This window comes from Epinephelus lanceolatus, chromosome 12 (assembly GCF_041903045.1).
Source record: "Epinephelus lanceolatus isolate andai-2023 chromosome 12, ASM4190304v1, whole genome shotgun sequence".
Taxonomy (NCBI): Eukaryota; Metazoa; Chordata; class Actinopteri; order Perciformes; family Serranidae; genus Epinephelus; species Epinephelus lanceolatus.
Genome location: NC_135745.1, coordinates 36,910,008 through 36,937,825, shown reverse-complemented (window position 1 = coordinate 36,937,825; position 27,818 = coordinate 36,910,008). Strand labels below are relative to the sequence as shown.

Sequence of the window (27,818 nt, the reverse complement as noted above, 5' to 3'; positions counted from 1 at the left end):
GCGAACGAGGAGAGAGAGGGAGCAGCAACAGGCAGAGGAACATGTCCGAATCCAGCTAAAGATAAACACAGACATTCATTTCTCCTTTCCGTTATGTTGTTAGGTAATCATACTAACAATCCGAGCCTGGAAATATGTGATGAGAGTTGAGGACTTTGCTTTGTTGACCTTTGCTGTGGATAGTAGTAGTTTAGAGTCATCATTAACTAAGGACGCATTCACACTGGTGCTATTTAGTCCGCTTCAAACGAACCCTGGTCTGCTTCTACGGATAGTTCGTTTAGTTTGGAGTGGTGTGAACGCTTGAACGCTTATTTGAACTGGGGGTCTCGGTTCAAGTGAATCCTGGTGCAGTTCGCTTACAGTGGGAAATGCAAATGGACTATCCAGCGAACCAAAGAGAGGAAGTGACATAGAGCACACTGAATTTTTGGTGTTTGGTGTTTTTGAGGTGAAGCCGACTGAAGGGAATGGATTTCCGTTTTTGGTCCTGGCCAACTGATGAGCCAGGTTTTCTTAGTCCTCACGCTTTTTTTCTTCTTGGTCAGTGGTTGTTTCGGGCAATACCGCCCACAAACTGTTGTAAATGCGTGACGTTATCCAGGCCGGCATTCCCCGCCCAATCGAACCGAGTCCCCCGGACTATCCTGGTGTCAATGTGCCCTAAGAGGACAATGGGGTCTATAGGGATTCGGTGACAAATCAAGTCAGATATCACTGTCATTCTAAGCCAAAATTCATACACTCTTCAGTTCTTGAGGATTATGTAAATAATGTACATACACAAACTGAAAAATGCCCCTTTACAGTAAGGAAACAGGGCAGTTAATGAGATAAACCACGTAAGATATATGGAGAAATCTGTAAAGCCATGAGATCTTTTTTTTTTTTTTTTGCATATTTTGCACTGACACAAGCAAATATTCAAACTGCTGAGTCATACTTAAAAGTTCATAAAGCTCATTGTTTGGATTTCAGTGGTACAGTAGAGACAACAGAAGTGGGTTATTCTGAATAAGAAAAAAGCGGATATGATGAGGAATAACTAGCCAAACAGGAGTCATTCTTTAATCTCCTTTTACACTTTAATAAGCAGCCTGAGAACCAGTTCCTGCTTCGTGCTTTCAGATTCATCATTAACTTTTCCCAAGACAGAGTACAGAGAACTCACTCTTGCTATTTCTGAGACTTGGTATTTGCCCACAAGGATACACACCTTAGTGAAAGTTAGATAACAAACCACTTTCTCTGACGTGCTCTGATGAATTACTGTGCAGCTGAGCAGCCCCTAGGAAACACAATCACTGTCAAGTACTCGAACATGTGTTAGAACTGGGACGTTTTTCTTAACTGTGGTTATTATAAAGAAGATGCAAATACAAGTGCTCACACTTGGAACATACAGCACACATTAACTCTACCTGACCATACCTCTGTTGACCGCATGACTGGGTGTTTGGCATGTGAGATAGCAGTAGAGCACGTTTTTTTAACGTTTGTGCATCTTCCTTCAGGTCACATCTTAACACTCAGATGCCTTTGGGATTGGCCTAATTCTTTAATGCAAAGAATAAATAGAAAAATGCCCAAGAGCTAAGTCTCAGCTTTAGTTAGGCAGATGCAAGGAGGATTTTGTGCAACCACATCTCATATAAAACCACTTTCTGGCCATTTTCAGACTTTACCTGCATTGTGTATGACCTGTATCCTAATCCATGAGGGAATCCTGATCTGCTACATTCTCTTCTTTGTTCACATTAAGCATGACTGAATCTTTTTAAGTGAGCTACAAAGAAACCAGTTGTGTCCGTTCTACATAGGGATGCCATTGTCTGCTTGGAAAAGCTTGAAGCAAAATCTTCTTGAAACCTCACCGAATGGAGCATTTTAAGTGACAAACAAACATGTTGTAGGTAAGTTAGGAGTGGATTTTATGTCTTAAACCTGTCATGCGACTTTAAATGTGTCTGGATGGTTTCCTTAAGTGCATTTGACAGTTAACGAAACACTTAGCACCTACACAAATACACATCAAAGTCTGTGGAGTGTTGAGTCAACAGCCACCAAACCAAAAGCAGTAGAAGTTAGTAGAAATAGCATTAGACATTATGACTGGCAGAGTTATCAAACCCTTTTGGAAAGAGTACCGTGGAAGGACGTATTTGTTTGCACCTGATTTGCAGTGCAAACAAATACACAGTTTATTTGAATGATGCCCTTCCTGTTGAAAGCTACATGACCGACACGTTGCATTGGAAAAAAAAAAAAATCTCATGTGGAGTTGCATCCAAACACACATTTGAAACCAGAATGAAGGGTCAATACAACCGCCCTTTTTTCAGTTTGATTTTATTACGACAGGAGGTGCAAAACTTTAAAATATGAGAACATCCTCATCATCATTTCCAATAGTGCTGCTTTAGTGCTGCAATGTTCTGATGCAATCTATGCTATATTCATACAGCATATTAGAAACTACAGATGAAAATACACGTGTCAATAGCTGGAACACTAATATCAAACAGCGTCATTCCACCAAATGTGTTCAGTGCTTGGCAAACTTGTCCTTGAATACTCTGCCTATCCACATATCCCGATTAGGTTACCTCTACACACACACACACTCTCACACACACACACATGCACACATACAGAAACACACAACATATTAAGAGCCTATCTGATAATTATGGCACAATATACATTTGTAAAAAACAAAAAAAAAACAAAACACAGGGCTGTAAGCTACTATACAAATTTCTTTTTACAGATTTGGCACCTACATCTTCTGTTGTTAACACTTGACTTATTGTAAAAGTACAGTTCAGAAACCCATACATATTCTGTAAAAATGATAAAAAAGAGTGCATCAATAAAACTGAGAATTTGTGTAGTATCGTTCTTTTGATTTGTGCTGACTAGGTCGTCTACTGATAAAGAGTCTCCTCCCTTTCTGCTGCACTAAATCATTCAAACACTGGTTCTTCTGTGCTTTCATCAGTTCCACAGTACAAACAGTATTTATCTATGTTCCTAGAGGGGACCACCCATATTACAGCTCCTGATTAGTTACAGTATAACTACAACAATCTAAAGGTCAGCAGAATGGCTTACAGCATGGCTAAAGCTAAAATACAACAAAATGCAACCCAAACCACACGATAAATACAGTACTCAGACCACCGAATCTAGTGTTCAAAGCCTAAATGCAACATTAAAGTAGCTACAGAAACTTTGTTTTACTTCTGCTTTAGTTTCTCTCCAAATAACTGTGCTTCTCATGACTAACAGTGTGTATGCTGACAGTATAATTACAGTCATTTTAACAGGACTTTTGGCAAGTGACTAAAAATTGGGATTCCTTAGACTCCACGTTCTGCTTTGTTCAAATCTAGCAGAGCAATGATCCGTAAAAATGACACGACTTTTTGCCAGGTGCTGAGATATCTACCTTTTAAAACTGATTTTCCACATGCATTATAATACCTTTATGAGACTTTAGGAGCACATACAAAGCTCAAACTCATGTTGACACTGATATAGCTGCAATTATAGTTGCAGGGGGCGGATACCTTTTTGTTTGTACTCTGCTTTTCCAGTTTCTCTTCAGGAGATATGGATCAAAATTTTCGTTTAGTTCTGTTGTGTTTACTTCAGTTGCCCGTGCCCTGAAGCCATACTAGCTTTGTACCTTAAAAAACAAATACAGTTCTTCTTCAGGGCTGTCATTCGGTGCCTAAATGCTCATTCCTTGGACCAGAGAAAGAGGGGAATCACACTTAATTCCATGCCAAGGTTTTCCCTTGACCGGGGTGTAACTATAGAAATCATGTAATGCCTCTTAAAATCTGTTGCTTCTCCCAATCTATACTTTATATTAATACTGTATATGCCTTCAACTAATGCTGACAGAGCCTCAGCAGGTAGCATACAAGAAATGTATGTCATTTTCCTAAACGGCAGCAGTATGGGAATCCAATACCCTTTTGGCAATGATCATCATGTAGTCAATACCACGTGTTAACTACTTGTATTATAAGCAGTAGTGTTGTCACTAGATGAGGACATACAGTATTGCACTTTTGGTCAAGCAGACTAAACTATCTTTTTACCAGTTTTACCACTATTTATCACACTCCATCTGTGTGAACATATATATACTGTAATGCATTTAAGCATACTAAAATGCATATTTCAGTATATATCAAACAAGTGTGACATTAGTGGATGTACTATGCTCTTGTGCTGGATTCAATATTTCTCTCTGTGACTGAGACTTTCTTACGTTGCACAACCACTCTCTGGCTGCCTTGCACTTTGGGTGTGGCTGTCAGAGCAAAGTCCTCATTTGAACCTGCAGAACCGCATGAAGCCATTGAAAAACTCTGAGTCTGAATCTTAGAGCCCTGCTCTGCAGAGCCATGCCCTGCCTGACCCTGGCTAAGGCCCTGGGCTAGACGAACACCTTGCGCTCCACCTGAGGACCCATTCTCCACCACCAAGACTTGTGCAGACCTGGAGAGGGTTCCTTGCGAAAGGCCTTGTGCTACCTGCCCTGTCACACCACCCATTCCCACCTGCCTATCTACGAGGACTACACCCTGAGAGCCTTGCAGGCCACCAACCTGCACCAGTCCCTGACTTAACCCAACTTGGCCAACTTGGCCAACTTGGCCTACTTGACCAACTGCCTGCTGGGTGCCCCCTGCAACAAGCACCATTTGGGGCTTGGGCTCGACGACATACATGGGTGTAGCAGCGTAGTACATGGCGGGCTGCTGTATGAGCAGTGTCTGACTGGGAATCATAATCTTGTCTTGGACATGTACACTGGGAAGGGTTGCTGAACCCTGGGCTCTCTCGGTGATTCGCTCCTCCTGAATGATGGCAGAGGACTGAGACGCGACATTGGAGGTGTTCAGGGTGTTGATGTTGAGGTGGTCCCTGTCCCTTATCGTTTCGCTGTGAGTACTGACATGTGTGTGGGTGGAGGTGGAGGGCCAGACAGGAGACACTGGTCTGGGTGGAGAAATAGAAACCCCTGCATCTACAGACTCTGTTACCAAGGTTGACCCCTGACAAATCTCAGCAAGGGTTTTGAATTTAGGCCCGAGGTCATTGAGGAAAGCAAGGTCGTTGTCATTCTCAAGAAGGCTGCAGCACCCTACAGACCCTGCCAGGGACTCCTGACCCTCATAGTCATAAACCAGCAGACCGTCCTTCTGCTGGGATTGGAGTGCAGCATGGTTGGATTTCTGCAAATAAAGAGAACCAGATTATATTTTTGTTATAAAAACATTTGAAAACAAAATTCTCAACTTCTACTCAAAACCATTAGACTTATATACTCACACTTGCGTAATAATCCCCCAGGAAGTGGTCAGATAGAGCCATCCCATCAAAGACCCCAGCCCCGTATCGGGAGAAATGATGTTCTTGTCCTGCCATCATCCCACCATCCACATAGTCCATCCCCACCTGCCCACTGGACTGGTTATATTGGTTGTACAGGTGCATGTTCTCAGCTGTCAAGGTGGAAGTGTTTATAGCACCTCCCACAGCTGCTCCCCCACCTGCTGCGCCTCCTAATTCAGTCAGTCCTCCTAGGTACCCCTTTTCCCCATAGGTGTTGACGTTCTTGGCATTCAGTGTGCCACCACCAATGTCCACTGGAGCGTGCAGAAGAGGAACTTCCTGTGAGAAAAACGTGAGTTTCGGTCAGAGATGAAGCATTTGATGCAAATTTGGTCGCCACATTTGTTTAAAACTGAATATATACATATTGTTAAAGTGTTGTTTACGAGTCAAAGTACCTTGTCTTCTCCCTGCCCCTCAGTGTGATATGAGATGAGCTGTTGTTTCGTATCAAATGGTATGGCCTTGAAATCTCCGATAGCTGCTGCACCTCCGCACAGACAGAAGAGCAGCAGGAGGGGCAGCACTGAAAAGCACACATTTCACACCATGTCAACAAGTATTCTCAAAAAAGGTCAAATACAGTCCAACCATCAATCTGAGAATTACTTTTATTACAAAGAGGGATTAAACGTATGAGTTACCAATACAAATACTTGTGCAATACATGTTCGAGTCATAATTCAGAGGGTGCTGGTTAATCCCTCCGAGCACGCTACAACATGTCAGCTTAGGCAACCTTGCAGAGGTAAGTTAGTGGTTCTTATCATGATAACCAACCAGGAAGAGAAAGGATATAGGTAATACTCTACTCACACAGCAGAAGCAGCAGTCCCAGGAGCATAAGCAGGACACCTGAAGCCCCAAACTGTGCGGTCTTTGCGGTGCGGGGGCCACAGGTTTTAGTGACGTGATCGCAAGTACACACAGTTACGTCAACTATCTGGACATCAGCACATGACTTTCCCTGCTGGTCTCTGACCTCCACTGCCACTTTGTACGTGCCTGGCCACAATTTGGCTTGGTCCCTCAGAATGGCCGTGGTGTCTGAAGAAAGATGAGATCCACATTTAAAAGCAATGTAGTAGTGCTTCTTTTCTTTATACATAAGTGATACGACCAAGGTTTTTCATGATAGATATTTACTTGTCATGACAGGAAAAGCAGAGATGAGGCTGATAAAATTAACGACGGTTCCATTTTATTTTATCGTCTCAGTAATCTATGGCAGTGATTAAACATGCTCGGGAGCACTGCCCTGAAACTAGAACACTTTTACTGCATGAAGTGGAATGCAGTAAAAAGTAAAGTGCTTTCCAGTTAATTTTGCAATCATTCTATGAGCCAAACACCCCTGGCAAAGTGCTTTTGGAGCTTAAAATATAATGTATTTGCGGCGACATAACATGCTTGTGTTCACACATATTTGTGCCATCTGAAGCCAATGAAACGAACAATAAATACCAAAAAAAAGCATTGAAATGATCACAATCTGCTTCCAAGTCTTTCAAAATCTAACATCACAGAGTCAAAGACTAAAGCTGAAAATTGAATTGAACCCTGAAGAACACTTGGGCGTATTTAACCATGATTAGCAAGAACGTTCTCATCTTACCATTGACATGCTCAACTGTCCATTTCCCCTTGCTGCCCCCCTGAATCACTGTGAACTCAAATGGCGTTGAATTGGGGAACTCGTCTTTGTCTACGGCTGTGACGTAGATCACTTCATCCTCGAGGCACATGGTCTGAGTTGTAGCGGTCAATTCCGGACAGTGATCATTAAAGTCCTCCACCTGAATGGCTATGGTCCCTGTGGCGGTTTTTGAGGGAGTCTCTGAAAAAGCCAGTCACAAGAGAGATTAATATTATGCACCGTATCGGTCCACTGTAGAAAAATGACAACTGTCATATTTACAGAACTCACCAGTGCTGATGCAGATAATTTTGGCATAGTACGTTCCATTGATCAAGTACTTGGACTCTCGGTCTGGAAGTTTTTTCAGCCTGATATCTGCTGTCTTCTCATCAATAATCAACCAGTTGTCATCATCTTTGATTTTAGCGTACCTATAAATGTAAAACACATGTGAGGTCACAAACACAAACCATGACACGTAATTCCAGAGACACAAGGAGAGGTATCTACTCATCTGATGTTTGGTAACATCTTGCACTATGTGGCCGTACCTTACGTTGGTGGCCGTCTGGAGCGTGTCGCTGTCAATTGCAGCATAGTTGGCGATGACTTTGTGAAGGGAGACGGAAGTGTGGTCTTCAGAGAGAGTCACCACTTTGACACTTGGCTGGAATCGGGGGCCTTCCTTCTCATTGAGCACGTTGATTTTAATGGGGTAGGGTTTTTGGATTATGGGCCCAGATGGGATCCTGCTGCCAAAATTGTACGCTGCTTTGTTGGACACAGCCACCTCCAAGTTGAGCGTTTTTAGTTCCTCATAGTCCAAGGCCTGCAGATTCAAGGATAATACAATACAGCATATAACTTCATAGTAATGTTAACAACTTCAGTCCATCTAGTTGAAAGTACCCTCTTTTACCTTGTTGATCATGATAATTCCCTCATTGGTCTTTGAATCCGTAGTGATGGTGAAATATCTGGCCTCATTCCCCGACACGATTTCATAAGCAGCCAGCCAGTTGTCAGTGTAAATCATATCCATGTCGATGGCTTTGATCCTCATTACCTCCACATTGACAGTGTTCTCCTTCACACTGCCTTCATACTGCAAATAAAACACACACCAACAGTTGCTTTAGAGCAGCATTAATAGAAAAGTCAATGAAAGAAGAACAGAAGTGTTTGTTGTGTGTCGCACCTACCGATTCTTTTTCCAGGGTCGGAATATTGTCATTTATGTCCAGAATTTTGACCGTAATTTCTCCGGTACCTGTGTTTCCTCCTGATTGTCCGCCCAGGTCTGAGGCTATTATAGTCAACGTATATGTATCTTGCCGCTGAAAGAATAAATCAGATATATGGCACATTGATTAGTATATGTTGTGGCGATCTTAGTTGGACTTGTGAAACTGATCTGACTACTGTGTTATGAATTTCAAGCTTTTCCAGTGAACAAGAGAAGAATTCCAGGTCAGTATATCGCCTCACCTCCCTATCCAGAGTGTTCTGTCGAACCAGGACCTCTCCAGTCTGAGAGTTGATGGAGAACATCCCAGCTGTGTTACTCTGCTCCGCAATTCTGTAGTAGATCTGGGAGTGGAGCGTGCCCGCTTCATCATCATCAGTAGCTATCACTCTCATCACAACAGTACCTAAAAATGATCAAAGGTAATGAAATAATTTATCAGTTCACTGAGTGCTGGTAAAAATATTCTGCCTTCATAAACTTACTGTAGATGTCTTAACATACCTGCTGCACTCGATTCATTGACAGATCCAACTTGCTGCACTTTAATGACCGGTGGGCAGTCATTCTCATCCAGAACAGTAATTTTAAGGTCAAGATCTTTTTCAGCGTTCGTCCCGTCTGGGTATTTTGCAATACCTTTTAACTACAAAAAGAGATATCTGAGTTACTTCTCCGTTTCCTGTACATGCACAACACAAAAGTATGACTTTAAATACTTTAGATTTAAAAACCAGGATGTTTAAATGCTCTTACATGAAAGAAGGGGGTCGCCTCTCTGTCCAGAATGGCAAAGATTTTCACAAAGCCAGTGTCACGGTCGACACCAAATATTCCTTGAGGGGGCTGGTCAACACCAGGACCCGTTAGATAATACAATATCTTTGTATAGTTCTCCTTATCAGAGCGGATCTGAAAAATAATAAATACACAAAATGAATAATCCACCTTTGTAAATCTAAGACTTTCCAGTTACAAAGAAAAGTGTAAAGATAGCTTATTAAGTATAAGTAACTGTATTGTATGAAGCATGCAGATGATGTCAGTGGTGGACGAAGTACTTGGATATTCACTCAGATATTCTACTTTAGTAAAAGCAGCAGTACCACCGTGTAGAAATACTGTTACAAGTAAAAGCCCTGCATCAAAATTTACTTTTGTAAAAGTACATAAAAATATACTGAAAATACCAAAAGTAAAATAGTCATTTTGCAGAATGGCCTATTTCAGAATAATATATATTGTATTATAATTATTGATGCATTAATGTATTCATCACTTTCATGTTGGAGCTGGTAAGGTTGAGCTCATTTTAACCTTTAATAATACCCCATAATTTAATAGCTGATTTAAAATTTGTATTAATAATATGACTATGAAAAGTAACTAAAGTTATGAAATAAATGTAGTGGAGTAAAACAGTACAATATTTCTCTCAGAGATGTAGTGGAATAGACTTAAAAAAATCAACTAACTCAACTTAAAAAAATTAAGGTAACACTTTGCATGCATCTTTTTAAATAGTCTCAACTCTGACCTTATACAGTAAATCCTATAGTCTTTTATAATCTGATAAACTCAATTAGTTTAGTACAACCAACACGATTTGCTTTGACCTCAAAAACCTAATTAAGTTGAACCAACCTAATATTTTCCGAAAGTTGTAGTGGTATTTAGTGGTTCAACTATTTTATTTAATATCTTCTACTGTATTTGTTTTAATTCCTACTACAAAAAAATGTCAAAAATATTGCTGATTTTGAGCAACTTCTTCAAATAGGTTGTCAAGTGACGTAAACACGTTCATGAAACAGAAGTATTTATTTATGCTGAAAAACTTATCCACCAACACTTACAGTAAGGGCCAATCCCAATTCTCTTCCCTTAACCTTGCCCCTTGGTTTCAAGTGCACTCAGATAGATTCCCCTCAAAGACGAAGGGGTAGTGTTGAGGGGTAGGGAATTCTACCTACAAACTGGGACGCCACTTCATACAAATTAGCGTAACAGACGTGTTCACCTATGTCACGCGGATTGTCGACGTAGGCTTCAACATTAATGGCTTCACGGAGAACTCTGTAGATATTCATGTCAGCTACATCGTGAATTAACAAACTCAACGCTTACAGATAACAATGCAATGCATATGCAGAAAGTACACATTCCGACATATTTTGGAATATTTGCATGCTTATTTGCGAAAATAGTATTACAATTGTGCGATGGCTTTCTCATGGAAGCTGCCATCTTCCTGGAAAACTCGCCTGGCTGGATAGTTTCGCAATGCATCCTGGGAAATTCAATCAGTTGAGATGGGTTCGTAAGTGTGCATCGCACAGCCCTTCAAATTAAGTGGGGATTTTAAGGGCTGAAAAGTAACTTCCCGAAAGTTTGGGACACCCTAGCCCTTCGCAGGAACGCGCAAAAACAAGGGCTAGGGCCAATTTTGAGGGAAAGTGTGAGTATTGGGACGGACCCTTATCCTCCACCATGAATCATTTGGAAATACTCAACTATTTTTATACTTATGTAAACGATACTTCTTCCACCACTGATATACCAAACTGAAATATGGCACCCACACTGTTTTCACTTTAATGATAAAAACCACAAAACCAAGCTCATTAAATGATATCCGACAATCGCAGCGTGGCTCGGAATCCAAAAGGCATAAATCAATATCCAGCTGAGACACGAAACCAGCCAAGCTCAACACACAGGTGAGTGACTACACATCAGACTAAGCTGTGTTCATTGTCACACAGTGTTTCTGAACTGACTCATTCATGAACATGGACGTTTGCCAGTGTCTGGGGAGTTGCTTTCACCCGTACTCTAATCTAGGCTTTGAATCAACAAAGGTGGCCTGAGGACAAAAGCAGCGAGATGGGAAACACAATCAAATTAATCTGACAACGCTGTAATTATTGTAAGGAATGAAATGTGGCTGTACCAACACTCATATGCACAACTGTGAAAAAAACATGCTTTTAATCATTCAAAATGAAGATCTCTTTAGAAAGAAATACAACAGTACACACTTTAGCGATACTCGGCAGGCCGGTGTAATCGCGGTTCTCCACCAGCCGTCTGGGAGCTGTGATCCATTCTCTCTTCTGCCTCTGTAGCACTGTCCCTTTCCCTTCTGCCCCCACAGGAACAAGCTGCAGGTAAACAAAGAGAGACGGAAAGATGTGATCATTACTACTGTGTAATAATGGCAAGATCATATGGCATTTTATCGTTGCTGCTCCTGACTCACACACATATGGCATTAGTTTAGAATAGGAGTGCTACTCCAGGTCAGAGCAATCTACTCAAGTAAAAAGACAAATTAAGACAGACAACAAGCACTCATTCAATACATATGAAACTAAATACTATAAAAGGATAGATTTGTCACTTAAAAAAACACGTGTATTACATTGCATTTAAATGAGCGTTAAAGGGTAACACATTACAGTGTTTACACCAGGGGTGTCAAACTCATTTTAGTTCCGGGGCCACATACAGCCCAGTGTGATCTCAAGTGGGCCGGACCAGTGAAACCACTACATAATAACCTATCAATAACAACCCCTTCAGATTTTTATCCTCTTCTTAGTGTAAAGAAATCCATTCTAAAAAAATTTACAAAACAGCTGATGAGCCGTCTGCGATATCCTCAGAAAATTCAACCGTTATTTCCACATTCAGTCAGTCTCCTACTCAATTTCGTCACATGTGCACTTTCTCCTAATTTCCCACTAAAGTGGCAGCCCTTGAAGAAGCTGTGAAGATGTCATCCCCTGCTTCACAGGCCATTTACAATTGAGTTTTGCCAGTGCCTTGGCAGCAGGGCTCCACCAATACTGTTTTGAGATAGAAGTCTGATACAGATTCCTTTGTGATGACGACGCTGATTGACAATGTATTGCAAAATAATCATTATCTTCAAATATGACCACCGTAAGTATTCATCGTTATTTCAAGGAGCTTTATTCTCGCCAGGGTGGGAACGCCTCTGAAGTAGCGTTTTATATTAAGTATCTACTCTCTGTTTCAACCTGACACCTTTTAGTCTTCACACATGCATCAACATTACAGTAGGTGAGCTAAGTCATCTACTGTAGGGGGCCGGATTGGACCCCTTGGCGGGCCAGTTCAGGCCCCCAGGCTGTATGTTTGACACCCCTGGTTTACACATTATTTCTGGTACATCATGTAGTTAGGTCCATTGGCGATCTCAGGGATCTTAAAATACAATAAAGGTGTGCTCTCATGATGAAAACACAAACTGATTTGTTGTTGCCAAATAACAAACTTTACTCTGAGAAGTTTACGCAACTTTAAACAATACTTTCAGCTACCATTCACATCTTAATTGTCACAAAGATTAAAACCTTCTCTAATTTGTTTCACCAGGGGAAATCTACGTGTTTAAAAATTTCCCCCACATCCTGTATTTATGTCAGGAATGATGGAAAGCTGTTTTGCTGGAGAGGAAATAAAAAGGGGGCTGTTTTATGACCTTCCAGCACAATACGAGTGTCCCTGTGAACAAACTGCGCATTTACTTTGTATCTGTAGCTGCATACCATGTTTTAACTTAAACCAAGCGCACAAGTGCCACACCTGTTTAAGATCCGATATGCTACACACGCGATCATGAACACCAAACACTGAGAAGCGCAAACTGAATCGCTTAAGGCTACTCACCGTTATGAGGAACGCCAGCAGAGGAAAAATGATGCATCTCAGCGGTGGAGACATCTGGTAGAAAAATATATAGGAATAAACTTCGGTAATCCTCCTGTTGAAGTTAACTCGCGTCGGCTTGGTCTCTACCCTGCGTTGGTTTCGGACAGACTTTGACCCTGCGGTGGGTAGGAAGAACTTTTACAGCAATAGGCGGTTCCTCTCTCAGTGTGATGGCTCAAGCCTCTGCTGACAGCAGGCGGAGAAGGGAGGCGCTCATGTCCACTGTGAGCATAGCTGCAATACTTGTGTGACTATTGTCTGTGGCCGGAGGAAAAGCACACACAAAGGGAGACTGGACTGAGAGGAAATCACTCCAAAATATGTCCAAACCAGACAGACATGCCTTTATTGTGAATGTGGAGGGGCAGTGGGTCAAATGGTGTTTGTGTGTGGAGACAAACACTTAACAACAGGATTCATTTGCAATATTCAGAACATGTGTATTTGTCTCCCCAAATAGGGTATGACACAATTTATAAATGTGAAAAGGACTAAATTAATTTAATTAATTTTTTAATAATTTTGTAATACATCTTAGTCTTGAACTCTTATTCAATTATACAATCTGTGTTTTTACCGTTTTCTTTTTATGTAGAATTGTTGTTATTTAATTGGAGAGGTATCTTCAAAAGCCATATTTGGCTTCTAACCTTTCCTGCACAATGACTAAAAAACGTTTAACTTCTTTTTCCTGCATTTTCTATACATGTATGTGCAGATAAACTAAAGTAAATAATAACATAAAAGTAGCGGAGGGCTTTTATTTTGACAAAATGTAAGACATTTACTCCATAAATTGATGCAGAATCAATTCAACTCTTTGGAACTATTTTATCTTTTTCTTTTTATGTATGATTGTTCTTAAATTGGGGAGGTATCTTAATATGCCATTTTTGGCTTCTAACCTCTCCTGCACAATGTTATAACTTTTAATTTCTTTTTCCTGTATTTTCTACACATATATGTACAGATAAACTAAACTAAACTGAACTAAACTAAACTAAACTAAACTGAACAGAATTGAACTAACCTGAAATGAACTACACTAAACTGAACTAAACGGAACTGAACTACACTAAACTAAAGTAAACTAAACTGACCTGCACTGAACTAAACTAAACTAAACTAAACTAAAATCAACTAAACTAAACTGAACTGGACTAAACTAAACTAAACTAAACTAAACTAAAATCAACTAAACTAAACTGAACTGGACTAAACTAAATAATTGATGCTGAAAAGTCACAAACTGGTGCCGAAAAATTCACCATAATGCCACAGTATCTGATGCTCAAAATGACCCAGCCCCCTGATTCATATATGTTGCCCTCCAATGTGGCCCCGAAACCTCTGCCCTTGAAAGGATTAAATCCTGATCTTGACTTTGCATTATCGCTTATCGTCTGCTATTTATATATCATTTCAATATCCAGTAAAAGAAATGTATCAGAGTGCTTTTGGACCAACTCTCTCACTTATCTGTAAAACTTCACCCGAGCCTGTGAAATTCCCAGAGTGCACGAACATGTAGCTGCACACTGTGCACACTGGACTGTGGGAGTGTTCGTACATGTAGGCGTTGGTGAGTTTGTTTAACTGAGATACGCAGAGGGAGAAAAAATAAAAAGTTTGCGTTGCCAGGATACATGAAACTTGAACTCCCCATGGTCAAAGGTGTGTGGGAGAGGAAATGACCGTATCAGGTTTTATCTTGTATGATCAAACAATTAGTTTTTAGTAAACTGTGATTTATTTATCACATGGCAACGTCCACATGTCACTGAAATTCTGCAACATCTGCATCTTTTTTTTTTTTTTTTTACTGAAAATGAGATTGACTGCTTCTTGGGCAATGATTTCTTACTCACTGACTTTTTTAATCGCCGTCTTTGAGCAATATGTCATGAGAGGAAAGGTGAATGAGTGTGGTCATCACGAAAGTGTTCAATGGAGAAAGCATGACGTTATTTGGGCAACGTACAGCGGATAATACATTAAATTCAGAAACATAGGGAATTAGAGAACATTTGAAAACACCATCCAAACTAATCCATATATTATGGGAAAGAAAGATGCGGGATTTCTGAAAGAATGGGTATAACTGTACTTGTGATCCAGCACTTTTCATGCTGGGTACTTCATGATGATATGGTAGATAGAGATGGGATTTCTATACTTAGAATTCTATACTTAGAATTCTGCTTTTTAAAACAAATGATAACAGTAACAATAGAATAAAAGATAACAGTTTCCTGGTTGAACCTGCACAAGTTGCACCTCAGGAAAAAAAAAAGCACCACATGAGACTGAAGCTACCGACTTCCTTCTTCTTTCACAGCCTCAAAGTCATTAATTTAACACAGATACAATAGAGATAACTGAAAAGTTCAAAGCCCGGCAAATACTTTGGAATAATAACCTTAATTGCGTCTGGAGCATTTTGAAAATGCAGCAGAGTGAATTATGTCACATGAGCTGGGTGTGTCGTGTCCGTCCAGTTCAAGTGACCAAACCACTTTTGGAGAATGTAACATTGCAGAGTCCTGAGAAACACACACACACACACACACACACACACACACACTCTAACAACACTGTCAACCAAAACTGACCCACTATTAACTGCATATGTTTGTTAGATAGTTGCAATCATGCGGTGTATTTGGGGTTCCCAAACATTTTCAGGGACAAACTTTTTCATGACTTTTCAAGGTATCGTAATAAAAATTCCATGATCACTCACAAAGTATACACAAACAGAACTGTGCAATACTCTATATTTGAATTATATCATTATAGGCAGTCCGTGGACACTGAGCTGTAGAGCCACAGTTCGGTTGGCACATTGATTAATTTGCTCAGAAAACAGAACGCTCAGTACCTTCGAACTAACATGCTCTACTTTTAGAGCAGTTAAACCAAATTCAAAATGTGTATTGGCGCTCTGAGTGATAATAAACGACCTAGGCTGCCTGTGTCAGTTGATCCATCTCAAAAAAGTACAAGTGGACCCTGGAGACTTTGGGATTCATGACCCTACATGTTGAATAGATAGATAGATCTTTATTTGCCATTTCAACACACATGGTTGATTGGAAATTGTCTTGGTGTACATTGCTCATACAGGCAAGTAGTGACAAGATAAAAACATAAAACCAGACAAATGGCTAACACTATACAACTTAAAAGACAATGAAAACACAATGGACAACAGCTCCAAAAAAGATACATTTAAAAACTTAACAATAGTCAAGACACAATGGGCAGTAAAAGTAGCTTAAAAGTATAGAAAAAAGTGCTTAGTAGTGCAAAAAAATTAGCTTGTCTTGGCCCTTGTCTTGGAATCACACTATCACAGCATTGTTCTTCTTGTCACACGTGCCTGCTGTTAGTCAGAGGTGTCAGATTCAAACTCTTCAGACATAACTGCAGCTCGTCAGCATACATGCAGGAGAAGATGAAGAAATGTACATGATGGTAATCGTCACATATTAGAGCTACGTTACGTCAGCAGCTACAGAAAACAGATATGACATTAAGCTACATTACGTGGAAGATTATCCAAGGAAGATTACGGTAACACTTCATTTCATTACACACAACAAAAGTCCATGACTTCTCCAAAACTTTTAAGGATTTTACTAATGCCATGATTTTTCCAGCCCTTAAAAATAAGATTGTCGAATTCCATGACTTTTCCAGGTTTTCCAAAACATGGGAACCCTGTGTATACGTCCATATTAAAACAGCATGGTATAACAACTGTCAGTAAACACATGTACATTTTGTTGAGAGCTCAGACGCCAGTTTATTCAATACACCTTGCTAGAACTAACGTCCAAGGCAGGGGTGTCAAAATCATTTTAGTTCATAGGCCACATTCGGTCTGATTTGACCACAGGTGGGCCTGAACTTTAAACCGCTGCATAATATCCTATAAGTAACAAACACCTCCAAACTTTTACCTTATTTTGTTTAAAGAAGTACATTTCAAAAACACTTGTCCATTTATAAAACAGATGACAAACTGCCTGTGATGTAACTACATGTGCATTTTCCTATACATTTCCACTCCTGTGTCGTAATACTGACATCACCACACCAAACTAAAGTGTAAGAAAAGAACTGTATTCTAGTCAAAAGCATCTGATGCAGCTTTTTACATGAAGACAGCTGCTCACTGTTTAACTTGCTCCTGAAACCTGGCACCTCTTAGTCTTCACAAGGTGTTCAATGTCATCCAATGGGCCAGATTGGACACTCTAGTGGGCAGGTTCTGTATTATTTTAAACGGTTTTTATTTTAAAAAAAATCTCATCCACTCATTCATACAGACGAGGATATATTACATAATTAAAACAGGTCTCAATTCCATTGTAAAAGCATCAATAAAGTTGAGTCAGAATCTTTCTGAAACAGTTTCCACAGAGCTCGAACACCTAATCCTTCATGTACGTTACAGATAGGTGCGCCATGGCTCCAACGAAACTTAACTGGGACCTGGCAAGTGTTGTTTGATTGTATTGTTTAATTAAAACCTTTCATGCATGTCAGTGATACCGGTGACCAGTGACACACTGACAATCATCAGCTATTAGTCACAGTTTTGCTGAGAAACACCACCGAGCTACTTGTCTCACCCAAATACTAACCATCACACATGACGTGAATGCTCCACCCTGCCTTTCGCTAGCACCAACACAACAGAAGTGCAGAGAAGGGTGGAGCAATTGCATTAGGTGACAAACTTTCTTACCTCAGGCATATGGCATATGTCACTGTCATAAAATGAACAACTGGAGCGACTTTGCCTTTACAGCTTTTAAATGGGATGTATGAAAACATCTTATGTCGCGGCCTGGCAACACACATGGTTTGTTCTCATCATGGTGGCAATTCGCACCAAACTAGATTGTGCAACAACACACCAACGACAAACAGATTTTAACAGTTTTAAAAGGAGCAAGCAAACCCTGCTACGACACGGGTCAGCTGATGAATTCTGAGTTAGTCATGCGACAGTGATGTTAAGACATGTTGTGTTTTTTGTAGTTCAGATCTGGGTCTTGCTGAGAAATGATTCATCTTTGGTTTCCTTTGAACTGGGCTAATTTACAGGAAGTCCGTTAAGCAATTCTTTGTTTATCTGCAGAAGCTAAAGCGCCTCTGCTGTGACTTATTTTCCTGCAGACTACCACACAGAGTGGACAGTGTGGGAGGGAGAGGTCAGACATTGTGTCACCGATAGAATAAGCAGAAACACATTTATCTGCTCAAACATACTTACTCTGTGTACTGTAAGCCTGAGCACAACCATAATTCACTTTCATTTTTAGTCTGGGAGTGATACAAGAGGGTATTTTGCTGAGCCTGTTCTCCATTTACAGTTAAGACTTCCAGTCCTGAGCCTTTTCATTACGTCCACGCCCATGACTCACAGCAGTGCAGTCTTCCTGACATTTTTCTCACCTTTCCTGTTGCAGCCCCACGTACTCTGACTTCCCTATGCTCTTTTTAAACAAAGCCTAACCCCTGTTACAGTAGATCCACTTGGAAAATGTTTTACAAAGGACACAGGCCCAGTGTTGCTGGATCTGCCCGGTCTCTCTTTTATCAGCAGTTTACAGAGATAGTGAGCGCTTTCGCTGTGGGAGCAGAGCCTCCCCCCCACACCAGGCTTCATTCAGCAAACATTCCTGTGGCGTTAAGTGAGGAGTGCAATTCTGTTCCTCCTACCATAATGCTTCAGTGGTGCAGCAGAGGCGAGAGGAGGGGCGTGCAAGGGTCAAACGCTGAGTGGACCTGGGAGAGGTTTCTGAAACCAGAAAAACAAGCAGACAAACGAACAATTATCCCATGCAAAGTGCAAGAACACAAACCATGGACACTTTAACCGTGTAGCTCCCGCAATTTAAAGCACCTGCACTGCATTATCACAAAAAACTACATTACAGTGCATTTATATGCATTTGTATCCCATATAACACTATAACTATGGAAATTATAGTGTTTATATGTGTTTTGATGTCTTGCAACACTCTAAAATTCCAGTGTTACTTTAAGCAACATTTCCCCCTGCTGGCAGAAACACACACATATATATAAATGCACAGTTTTTACGAGTTGACGTGTGCACTACATAAGCAGCACAACACTGAGCACAGCCCAAAGGTGCCTTCGCCCGCGGGTCTCAAGCAGGGAGGGTGAACACACAGTCTGGGTGTGGCAGCCAAGGTGTGTCTGTGGCTGACTCACTGTCAGCAGCAGCGCCAGATACTCAGAGCAAAAAACTCTCTCCGTCTCTCACACTGAGAACACAAGTGCGGGGGTTTTTCCTGGCGAGATTTTAACACCGAAACAGTGTTATCATCCGACACTTTTTGGACAAGTCACCACCGGTGGAGTTCAACTTCCCCCGTCGGACAAAGTTCATGAAAAGTTTTCAAAAATGGCGAATGTTTTAATTTTGACCTTCTGCCTGGTGTTGGTGAGTGCCTCCAGTTTGCTTTTACATCCTCTTGTACTAATATAAACGTGTCCTCGATACAAATGTAACCGCAAACCTTCCTGTTAAGTGTCGCCAAATAGAAATATTGTTATAATGTATTTATTTGCTATTAAAGGGGACGTTTTTGGTTAATTTTACCACGCTGTGGTTCGATTTGCTGATGTGTGAAAGTGACTTTAAGGCTCGACTTTTTACCTCAGTTCCTGTCAGGTGTGGGCTCCTGTTAAATCCCGGACTCCTTCCACATATTTACACCACAAACACCACCCACCACACACAAAATAACAACAGTTACTGTACTCATTATGTGTATATTTATTCTTTATCGATCATTTTTGTCTATTATAGCTTGAATGGGCAACAGGAGGGCAGACATTTTCTGTTTCGGCTCAGGACAATGGACGGAAAAGTGAGATGGCAGTTCACGTTGTCCACAGTAAAACACTGGAAAGACAGGTAATATTATGCATGAATATATTCTGCTGCAACAGATTTAAACATGTCAGAGTGTCGAAGTGCCTTTTTTGTTTGCTAAACATGCCTGACCTGTTGTCATGCCACAGCCCAGTGACATCCTGAAGCGCTCCAAGAGGCGCTGGAGTCCCCCACCCTTCGACATCATAGAGAATGACAAGGGACCTTTCCCAAAAAACATTGAGACGGTAATCTTTTAAACACTGTTTTATATATTACTCAAGCATTGTTATGTGTTTTTAATGTTTACACTAGCCTACATGTCTATTAAGTCTTTATCCCTGCATTTGTAAATCCACAAATTCTCTTCATCTTCCTCTTGCTGCACTTGCCTCTATTTTCTGATGCTCATTTTCCCACTCAGATTGTGCGATTCACACACCCAGACACACCTTTTAATTACACATCTTTCCACTGACTTAACACTGTGATTAATTCCTTGGATGTTTTAATACCTGCACCAGGCTTGAGATTGAAATCTGGGTTTCGTTGTGTTTACTTGGATGTGTTTTTGCTTCCTGTTGCAGATTGTATCGGACTCGCAAGCCCTGTATAAAGTGTATTACACCATCAGTGGACCTGGTGTCAACCAGGTTCCAGTGGGAGTGTTCTCGCTTAACAGGGACACAGGGATGTTGATTATGCACAAGGCAGTCGATCGTGAGCAGTACCCAAAGTTTGTAGTGAGTATGAGACGCAGCTGACTGTTATTTACTCAAAGAATCAACTGTTTGGTCTTCAAGTGTCTTAAAATAGTGAAAAATGTCATGATTTCCCAAGGCCCAAGGTGTGAGGCAAAATATTTTTGGAGTTGATGCAAAATTTCAGCAGTAAATCACTTGAAAAGCTCTATAAATCAGTGGTCCCACCACAGAGTCTAGATTTCTTCTTAGTCATTAGTTCAAGATCCACACAGTTCAGCGTCATACTTGTGTTTGGCCATGTCTTTGAACTAGTTTGCCGTCTCTGTTGAGTAGCTGTACGTTAGTCACTTACTCTACAGCAGGAAATAGCACTTCAAAATAAAAGCTCTGTGTCAGAAATTCACTGCACTTAAAAATAAAGTTCTTTTGACATGCAAGTCACTTATGGTTCATTGAGAATAGACCTGCGACCCACTTTTGGACCACGACCCACCAGTTGGAAACCACTGCTTTACCTGACTTATCTGACACTGAAAATAAATTAAACAACATATTATGTTTTGCACGTCTTTGTACTTTTGAAGGTGTTAACCTTGTAAAATTTTATTAATTTCTTCACAGTTAACAGTCAGAGTTTTTGAAAGGAACACAAATAAGGAGACAGACTTGCCTTTGGACGTGGTGATAAATGTCGACGATGAGAATGACAACGCTCCAACATTCCAAGGCTCACTCCAGTATTCTGTGCCCGAGCAAAGCCCTCCAGGTGAAATACATGAACTTGCAATACATGCCGGTAATCCTGTGGTGTTTTACCGTAAGTGTGGCCGATAATAAACTTGACAATTGTGTTTCACGCCACAGGGACAGAGGTGGGGAAAGTGGAGGCCACAGACAGAGATCTGGAAGGAAGCCTCCATGTCAAGATCAGGTATACCCTACTGACAGGATTAGACCTGTTTGCCATCAACCCAGCCACAGGTGCCATCACCACAGTAACTAACACCCTGGACCGAGAGGTGAGCACTGGCAGCATTGCATTTATGATTACTCATATTACTTCATCTAAACATGTTTTTTTACCTTTCCCTCGTATCATTTTGTCATAATGTGTTCTTTAGACGAAAGACAAGTACCTGGTGACCGTACAAATCAAAGATATGGATGGTGCAAATACTGGCCTGTTCAACACAGCAACAGCAACCATTACTGTGGGGGACATCAATGACAACGCACCGACTTTCACAAAAACATCTGTAAGTGATTAGCAATTACGTCTTTGTCATTAGTGTGTTGTGTACTTGTTTCACTAAAAGACTGTCTAATTAAAGTAATACACTTCTTGTTCCTTTCAGTATGCAGCCACTGTCAAAGAAAACGAAAAAGACAAACTCATCCTCCGAATTCCCGTTGAAGATAAGGATTTGATAAACACACCAAACTGGATTACGAAATTCATCATATCTAAAGGAAATGAAAATGGGAATTTCAGAATCGACACTGACCGCGAAACAAACGAGGGGCTTCTGTATGTGACAAAAGTGAGTAAGACTTTGTAATAATATCAAATTAATATAATATAGAGCCGTGCATATTATGGAAAGTCAAGGCCTATAACGCAGCAGTGACAATATTAACAACGTATTCCCTCCCTGTTTTTCCAGCCTTTAGATTTTGAGCGGAACAAAAATGTAAAGCTTGAGATTACCGCACGTAATGAAGCTGAGTTGAAAGGCACCACGGCCCAATGGCTGACCATCCCTGTGGATGTGAATGTACAAGACGAAGACGAGGGTCCTGCATTCTCGGCTCCGACTGTCCGCTTCAATATCAAAGAGAACACACCAAATGGCACGCTGATTGGAAAGTACATAGCTACGGATCCTGAGACCAAGAGCAGCGACGGCATCAAGTAAGCACTCTATATATGTTTAAAAGTGATGTGGTACGGTGTGCCTGATACCAGACACAATCACAGGTAATGCTCAAGACCCTCAAGTTTATGTTACTTCTCTTAAACACTGGAGGGCAGACTTTCACTGCTAAACTGAAGAATGTGCTGCTACTACACAAGTACTTTTTTCACACCCTCTCTCAGGTATTACAAGCTCACAGACCCAGGTGCCTGGGTCAATGTCGACAGAAATAACGGAGAGCTGAGGGTTGCAAACCAAATTGACAGAGAGTCACAGTTGGTCAAGGATGGACTGTACACCATCAGCATGAAGGCTGTTGATGCCAGTAAGTTACTTTTAAATGCTGTATATTTCTTTTCCCATGACTTCTATGAGGCACGGACTCCATACAAGACCCAAAATGATAATATGTAACACAAACACACTTTTATTGTGTAGATTATAGCATACCTGAAAACTAATTGACTGATGAAGAAAAAAAAAAATCACAAGCCTTAATAACGTGCTGCTGACTAATTCTTTACTCACCTTCATTATAAACTCACACTGTCTGCTTTGGGTTTGGCAAATATGCATCACACTGTCACTGAAAGCTGTGGTTTGGTGTGTAGTCTGCATGTCTAATCAACACCCGTAAGCTCTTCGCCTGTAAGTGGCATTGTTACACATTCGAAAGTCACCAGAAACACCAGCTCCACCCTCGTCGGTATGTGTCTGAACAAAAAGCATGCCCTGCCTGTGTCTATCGTGAGAACACCTGTTGACAAGATGTGATGTGACAAGTCACCATGATTCACAGTCCTCTAATGTGGCCGTGAATACTGGGCTCATATCCCAGATGTGTATCAGAATTTTTAATTGCAGGATCATTCATAGCCAAATGATGCCAGAACCCGACCGACTTGGTCTGTGTAGTCTTCTGTCAGTGTCGACCTGCCCTATTAAATGTAGTTATGTAACTCTAATGTATTCCAGGCTCCAAGACAGGAACAGGAACAGTCATCCTTGTGGTGGAGGATGACAACGACAACGTGCCATTGATCCCCACCAGCGAATTGGTGGTGTGTGAGAAGGAAGGAGAGCTCGGCTCTGTGTTGGTTGTGGCTGAAGACAAGGACGAGAATCCCTATGGACCCCCCTTCAGCTTTGTTTTGAAAGATCCTGACGGCAAATGGTCTCTAACTAAATATAATGGTAGGTGGCTGTATTTCTATTTGATCTACGAGTGTCTTTTAACCGAAATACAGGAGAAAAAAACTACTGGAGACATGTTTAACAAGAGCGAAACATTATTGAAACAGCTGTAAAGGAATCGTGCAAACTCCTCTCACAGCATAATCCAAGTCTCAGTTAATGATTCAAATATTTACCATCCCCAAAACAAGCTTTTTATTTTTCTCAGAAAAGCTATCAAAATAAACCACCAACACAAAAGATAACAGAGGCATTTCATGGCCAGTGAATGAGCCAGAAGCAGACATAAAGTTGATTGTTTACAGCCTGACTGATAAGGAATTTTGGCTGATACCAGTATGTAGTGGAAGAGGAATTAAAAGTAGCATTACACACATTACAAGTCAAAGTCTATACAAGTATCATCAGCAAAATGTGCTTAGAGTTTCAAAAGCATGAGCACTTGTCATGCAGCAGAACGACCCGTCAGTTCTCTCTCTCTATATATGTATTAACATCAGTGTGTCATTATCATCGAAGCAGGTAATTTACTCCATAACATATTTCAAGAGCTCATTTCATGTGTTGTGACTACAGCTGTCAAACAAAGTGAACAAAAAACTACAAATATACTTGGAAATATGAGAAAGAAAATTAACCAGAGCTTCTGTAAATGTAATCAGTTACCTTCCAGGACTGGAGTGGCATCAAAGGAGTTTTAAAAATCTGATAATGATATATATACATTCTGAATGTGTTGCTGTTGTTTAAGTGGTTGTTTACCCTATTTGTAATGACAACTAAATTTATGAGACTGGGCTGTGATCTGTCCCAAAATAATTTGCGTTGCCATTTCTTGGAGAAACCTGGGAAAATCTTCATAATTTCTCCACGTGTTTCCACCTCAGACACGGCGGCCACGTTGCAGCACTTGAAAGAGCTTCCTACAGGGATACACGATGTTGCCATGGAGGTTTCAGATCTGCAGGGCAATGGTAAAGTACAGACAGCCAAAGTGAGGATCTGCCAGTGCAGGAATGGAGCCTGTTTGGCCAAGCAACGCTCTGTGTCATTAGGGCCACTGGGTATACTGGCTTTGCTGTTGCCTCTGGCCCTCCTCCTACTGCTCGGTGAGTCCCCCACTGATAGACTCTCTCCAGCAGAATTGTGTAGGCTACACTGTGTAGATAATAACACAGGAATTTTGTGCTCATGCATGTGTAAAAGTGCGAGAGGAGCGATAGAAAGTTGGAGATTCTGTCACTGAATTATGCATTGTACATCGGGCACGGAGCGATGATTTGTGGAGGTGTTACACAGTGTATCACTGTGATGCCTACCACAGGTGGAGCCCTATTTGTTAAAAAACTGCACTCCTTGTACATTAATATCTAACATGCTTGCTTTGTTATTGCAGGCGCACTGCTTGCATTTTTCTGCGCAACAAAGAGAGACAAGCTGGAATTTGAAGATGTGGGAGACAGCGGTGGAATCCTGCTCAAATCAAACACAGAGGCCCCAGGGGACGAAGTGGTAAGGACATAGTAATGAAAGCATTGCCTGGGCTCATACCCTTGTGAAGCAACCTTATTTTTATCCAAACTTTTTTTCTCTCTATTGCTTCATTTCTTTAATTGTTACTTGATTGCTCGTTTTTTGTTTTATTGTTTTTCTCCGCAGGATTCGAGTCTCATCAATGTTCCCACTATGGGGGCTGACCCAGTAGTGAAGGGCTCCGTTAAGGGCTCCATGGTGAATGCAGGATGGCTGGGGAACAAAAGCTCTAGCACATTCGGAGCACAAGAGAACGGGATGTATGGGCAGTCCGGTGTTCACACAACCGATACCAAGGAGTTCTATTCTGGCCAGTATGAAGGCCAGTATGAAAGCCAGTACGGTACTCAGCAGTATGGAGGCACTCTCCTGGGTAGCGGTGCGGCCTTTGACAGCAGATACCTTGCTCAGGACTCAAGTTTCCTCCGCAACTGGCAAACAAATGGCCGCTATCTACACCAGGTAATGTTGTTTTATAGTTAAAAAGAAAAGCTATTTATTTATAGATATGATACAACAAAAAAGAGGTGTTTTAAGATTGGAAGGAGGCACAAAAAGTGGGAGTATGTGGCAGAATTAAATGTGTCCAGATGTGTACACCTTTTATTCTCTGAGGTTTAATAACTTCTTTGTTATCTGTAAGAGCTTAGGTAATTCTCGTGTGTAATGTAATCTGTAAGCCGTGATACTATCCTCCGTAAACTTTATTATTTCTCAACTTCTTGGTGAGAGATATTATTTCTCTGTGTAATATCTGACTGCCAGTCATATCCTGAGCAGCCTCGTCTTATCACACAGTGTAGTATCTCCCCTCCTATCGCTCAGGCTTAGTCCACACCAAGTAATAACACGCTTTCCTCTCCCCTCCACTTTGTCTTGCAGAAGCTGGGCTATTTTGGAACAGAGGAGGACGGGCGGTACGCCGACGACATCGTCCACTCCTACGGGTATGAGGGGGCGGGCTCCGCAGCCGGCTCTGTGGGATGCTGCAGCGAGTTCGGCGACAACGATAACCTCGACTTCCTAAACACGCTCGGACCGAAGTTCAAGACTCTGGGAGAGGTGTGCAGAAAGACATGAACAATGAAGCTCAGAAATAATGGTGTTTACTTTTCCACTGTACAGGATGTAGAGAGGCCTAGGATATGAATGCTTGGTATGCCCCTGAACATGAATGAGAAACAGAACAAGCAGGTGGCGCATGTGTGTGTGTGTGCTCTGCTGTAAGTTTTTGTTGTTGTTGTTTTTTTGTTTTTTTTTGCTGCTTTTTGGTAAAAGTCTTTTGCACTGAAAACTACGCAGATGCAGTCTGTTGTAAGTACTTTGTTCTGTGTGTTCTGTGTTGTTTGCCTTCAGAGTCTTGGATTCCCATCCACCCCCATTCATTAGCTATACCTGCTTCTCCTTGTAGAGGGTCGGGGGGGCTGGTTTAGCCGGTTTATGATGATAGTTGTATTTATATATAGGCAGTGAGGGGCTGCGGGCTTTCTATCTACTGTATGATAACAACTTTGGGTATTCTGGTGTCTACTGTGTTGATAGTAAATGATACGATTTTGCAGTTGTGTGGCTGAGTTTAAATTGCTTGCTAAATTTTATAGTTTTGATATATTTTGTAAAGAAAAATAAAACAAATCTAAATGAAATAAAACATTAAAACCGCCTTTTTTAATATTTCACATGAACATGCTCCATTTCGAATTACTGTAAAACAAAAACGTTGATTGTCTTTGACCAGTTTTTCAAACAATACCGTTGACAAGGCATAGTTTAAACCCTTTGTGTCACCGAGGCTGTTGCGACATACTGACAGTAATCCTGGGAAAGTCAGCACAAGGGCGTGGATGTGATGAGCGAGGTGTTACCTGCCACTGCCTACAACTGTCTGAACACAAGACTGACCAGACACAAGAGGAGACAAATGTTCTTGAACCTGCTAATCAAAGGAAACCTTGACGTTCCTGTACAGTATGTGCACATTAAGGTGTTGAAGTTGTAATTTTCCATTAAAGAATGTCTTGGTGAACTTGTGCTGCTGTAGCAGATTCAGTTTTTACAAGTCTAAGTTCATTTAATTAACTACAATATTAAGAAAGGTTTATAGAATAAGATAGTAAATGATCAGTGTTTAAGGCTTTGTTTACAGCTTAGATCCCGGGTTACAGGTCATTTTTATTAGCATTAAATTGTAAAATAAAAAGCAGGCTTCCTCACACTGTTTTGACTCTGTACTTTGGCAGACTGATAGAGCAGAATGTTAAAGAGCACAGACAGTTCATTGTGCCCAGACTCTGTGTGCACTCTGGTGAATGATTTACTGGGTGTGGCACTCTGAGCTTGCACAATATGAAGGGCACAATGTTACACCTACTGCCAAGCTCCTCGCCTCCTGGCTGATATTTACCTCCACTCTTCCACAGACAAGCTGTTGCACTTAAAGGCACAGTCCACCCCAAACTCAAAAACACATATTTTCTTGTTACCTATAGTGCTATTTCTCAATCTCTAT

At 41.1% G+C, this 27,818-nt stretch overlaps 2 protein-coding genes across 3 annotated transcripts; one reads left to right on the top strand and one right to left on the bottom strand.

The window, feature by feature from the left end:
* Positions 1-3,626: 3,626 nt before the first annotated feature.
* LOC117264026 (desmoglein-2-like protein) lies at positions 3,627-13,204 on the bottom strand. 2 transcript variants are annotated; one of them, XM_033637818.2, is made up of 14 exons: positions 12,999-13,198; positions 11,342-11,464; positions 9,057-9,212; positions 8,805-8,946; positions 8,543-8,706; positions 8,257-8,391; positions 7,974-8,159; positions 7,606-7,883; positions 7,343-7,485; positions 7,031-7,252; positions 6,232-6,462; positions 5,814-5,941; positions 5,353-5,694; positions 3,627-5,255 (listed from the first exon to the last, which is right to left on the bottom strand). In XM_033637818.2, the coding sequence occupies exons 1-14, from the start codon at positions 13,050-13,052 to the stop codon at positions 4,233-4,235; spliced, it is 3,327 nt and encodes a 1,108-aa protein (XP_033493709.2). In that variant the 5' UTR covers positions 13,053-13,198; the 3' UTR covers positions 3,627-4,232. The 2 variants fall into 2 exon arrangements, with proteins under 2 accessions (XP_033493709.2, XP_078029503.1); XM_078173377.1 differs by having other exon boundaries at positions 7,343-7,883; positions 12,999-13,204.
* A 6,097-nt stretch (positions 13,205-19,301) lies between these two features.
* Positions 19,302-27,340, top strand: dsc2l (desmocollin 2 like). Its single transcript, XM_033636179.2, has 15 exons — positions 19,302-19,527; positions 19,897-20,004; positions 20,112-20,210; positions 20,550-20,705; positions 21,288-21,432; positions 21,531-21,685; positions 21,788-21,922; positions 22,022-22,207; positions 22,331-22,578; positions 22,765-22,907; positions 23,558-23,776; positions 24,664-24,885; positions 25,173-25,288; positions 25,436-25,771; positions 26,192-27,340. Exons 1-15 carry the CDS (start codon positions 19,489-19,491, stop codon positions 26,387-26,389), a joined length of 2,505 nt encoding a protein of 834 aa, XP_033492070.2. The 5' UTR covers positions 19,302-19,488; the 3' UTR covers positions 26,390-27,340.
* Positions 27,341-27,818: the final 478 nt, after the last annotated feature.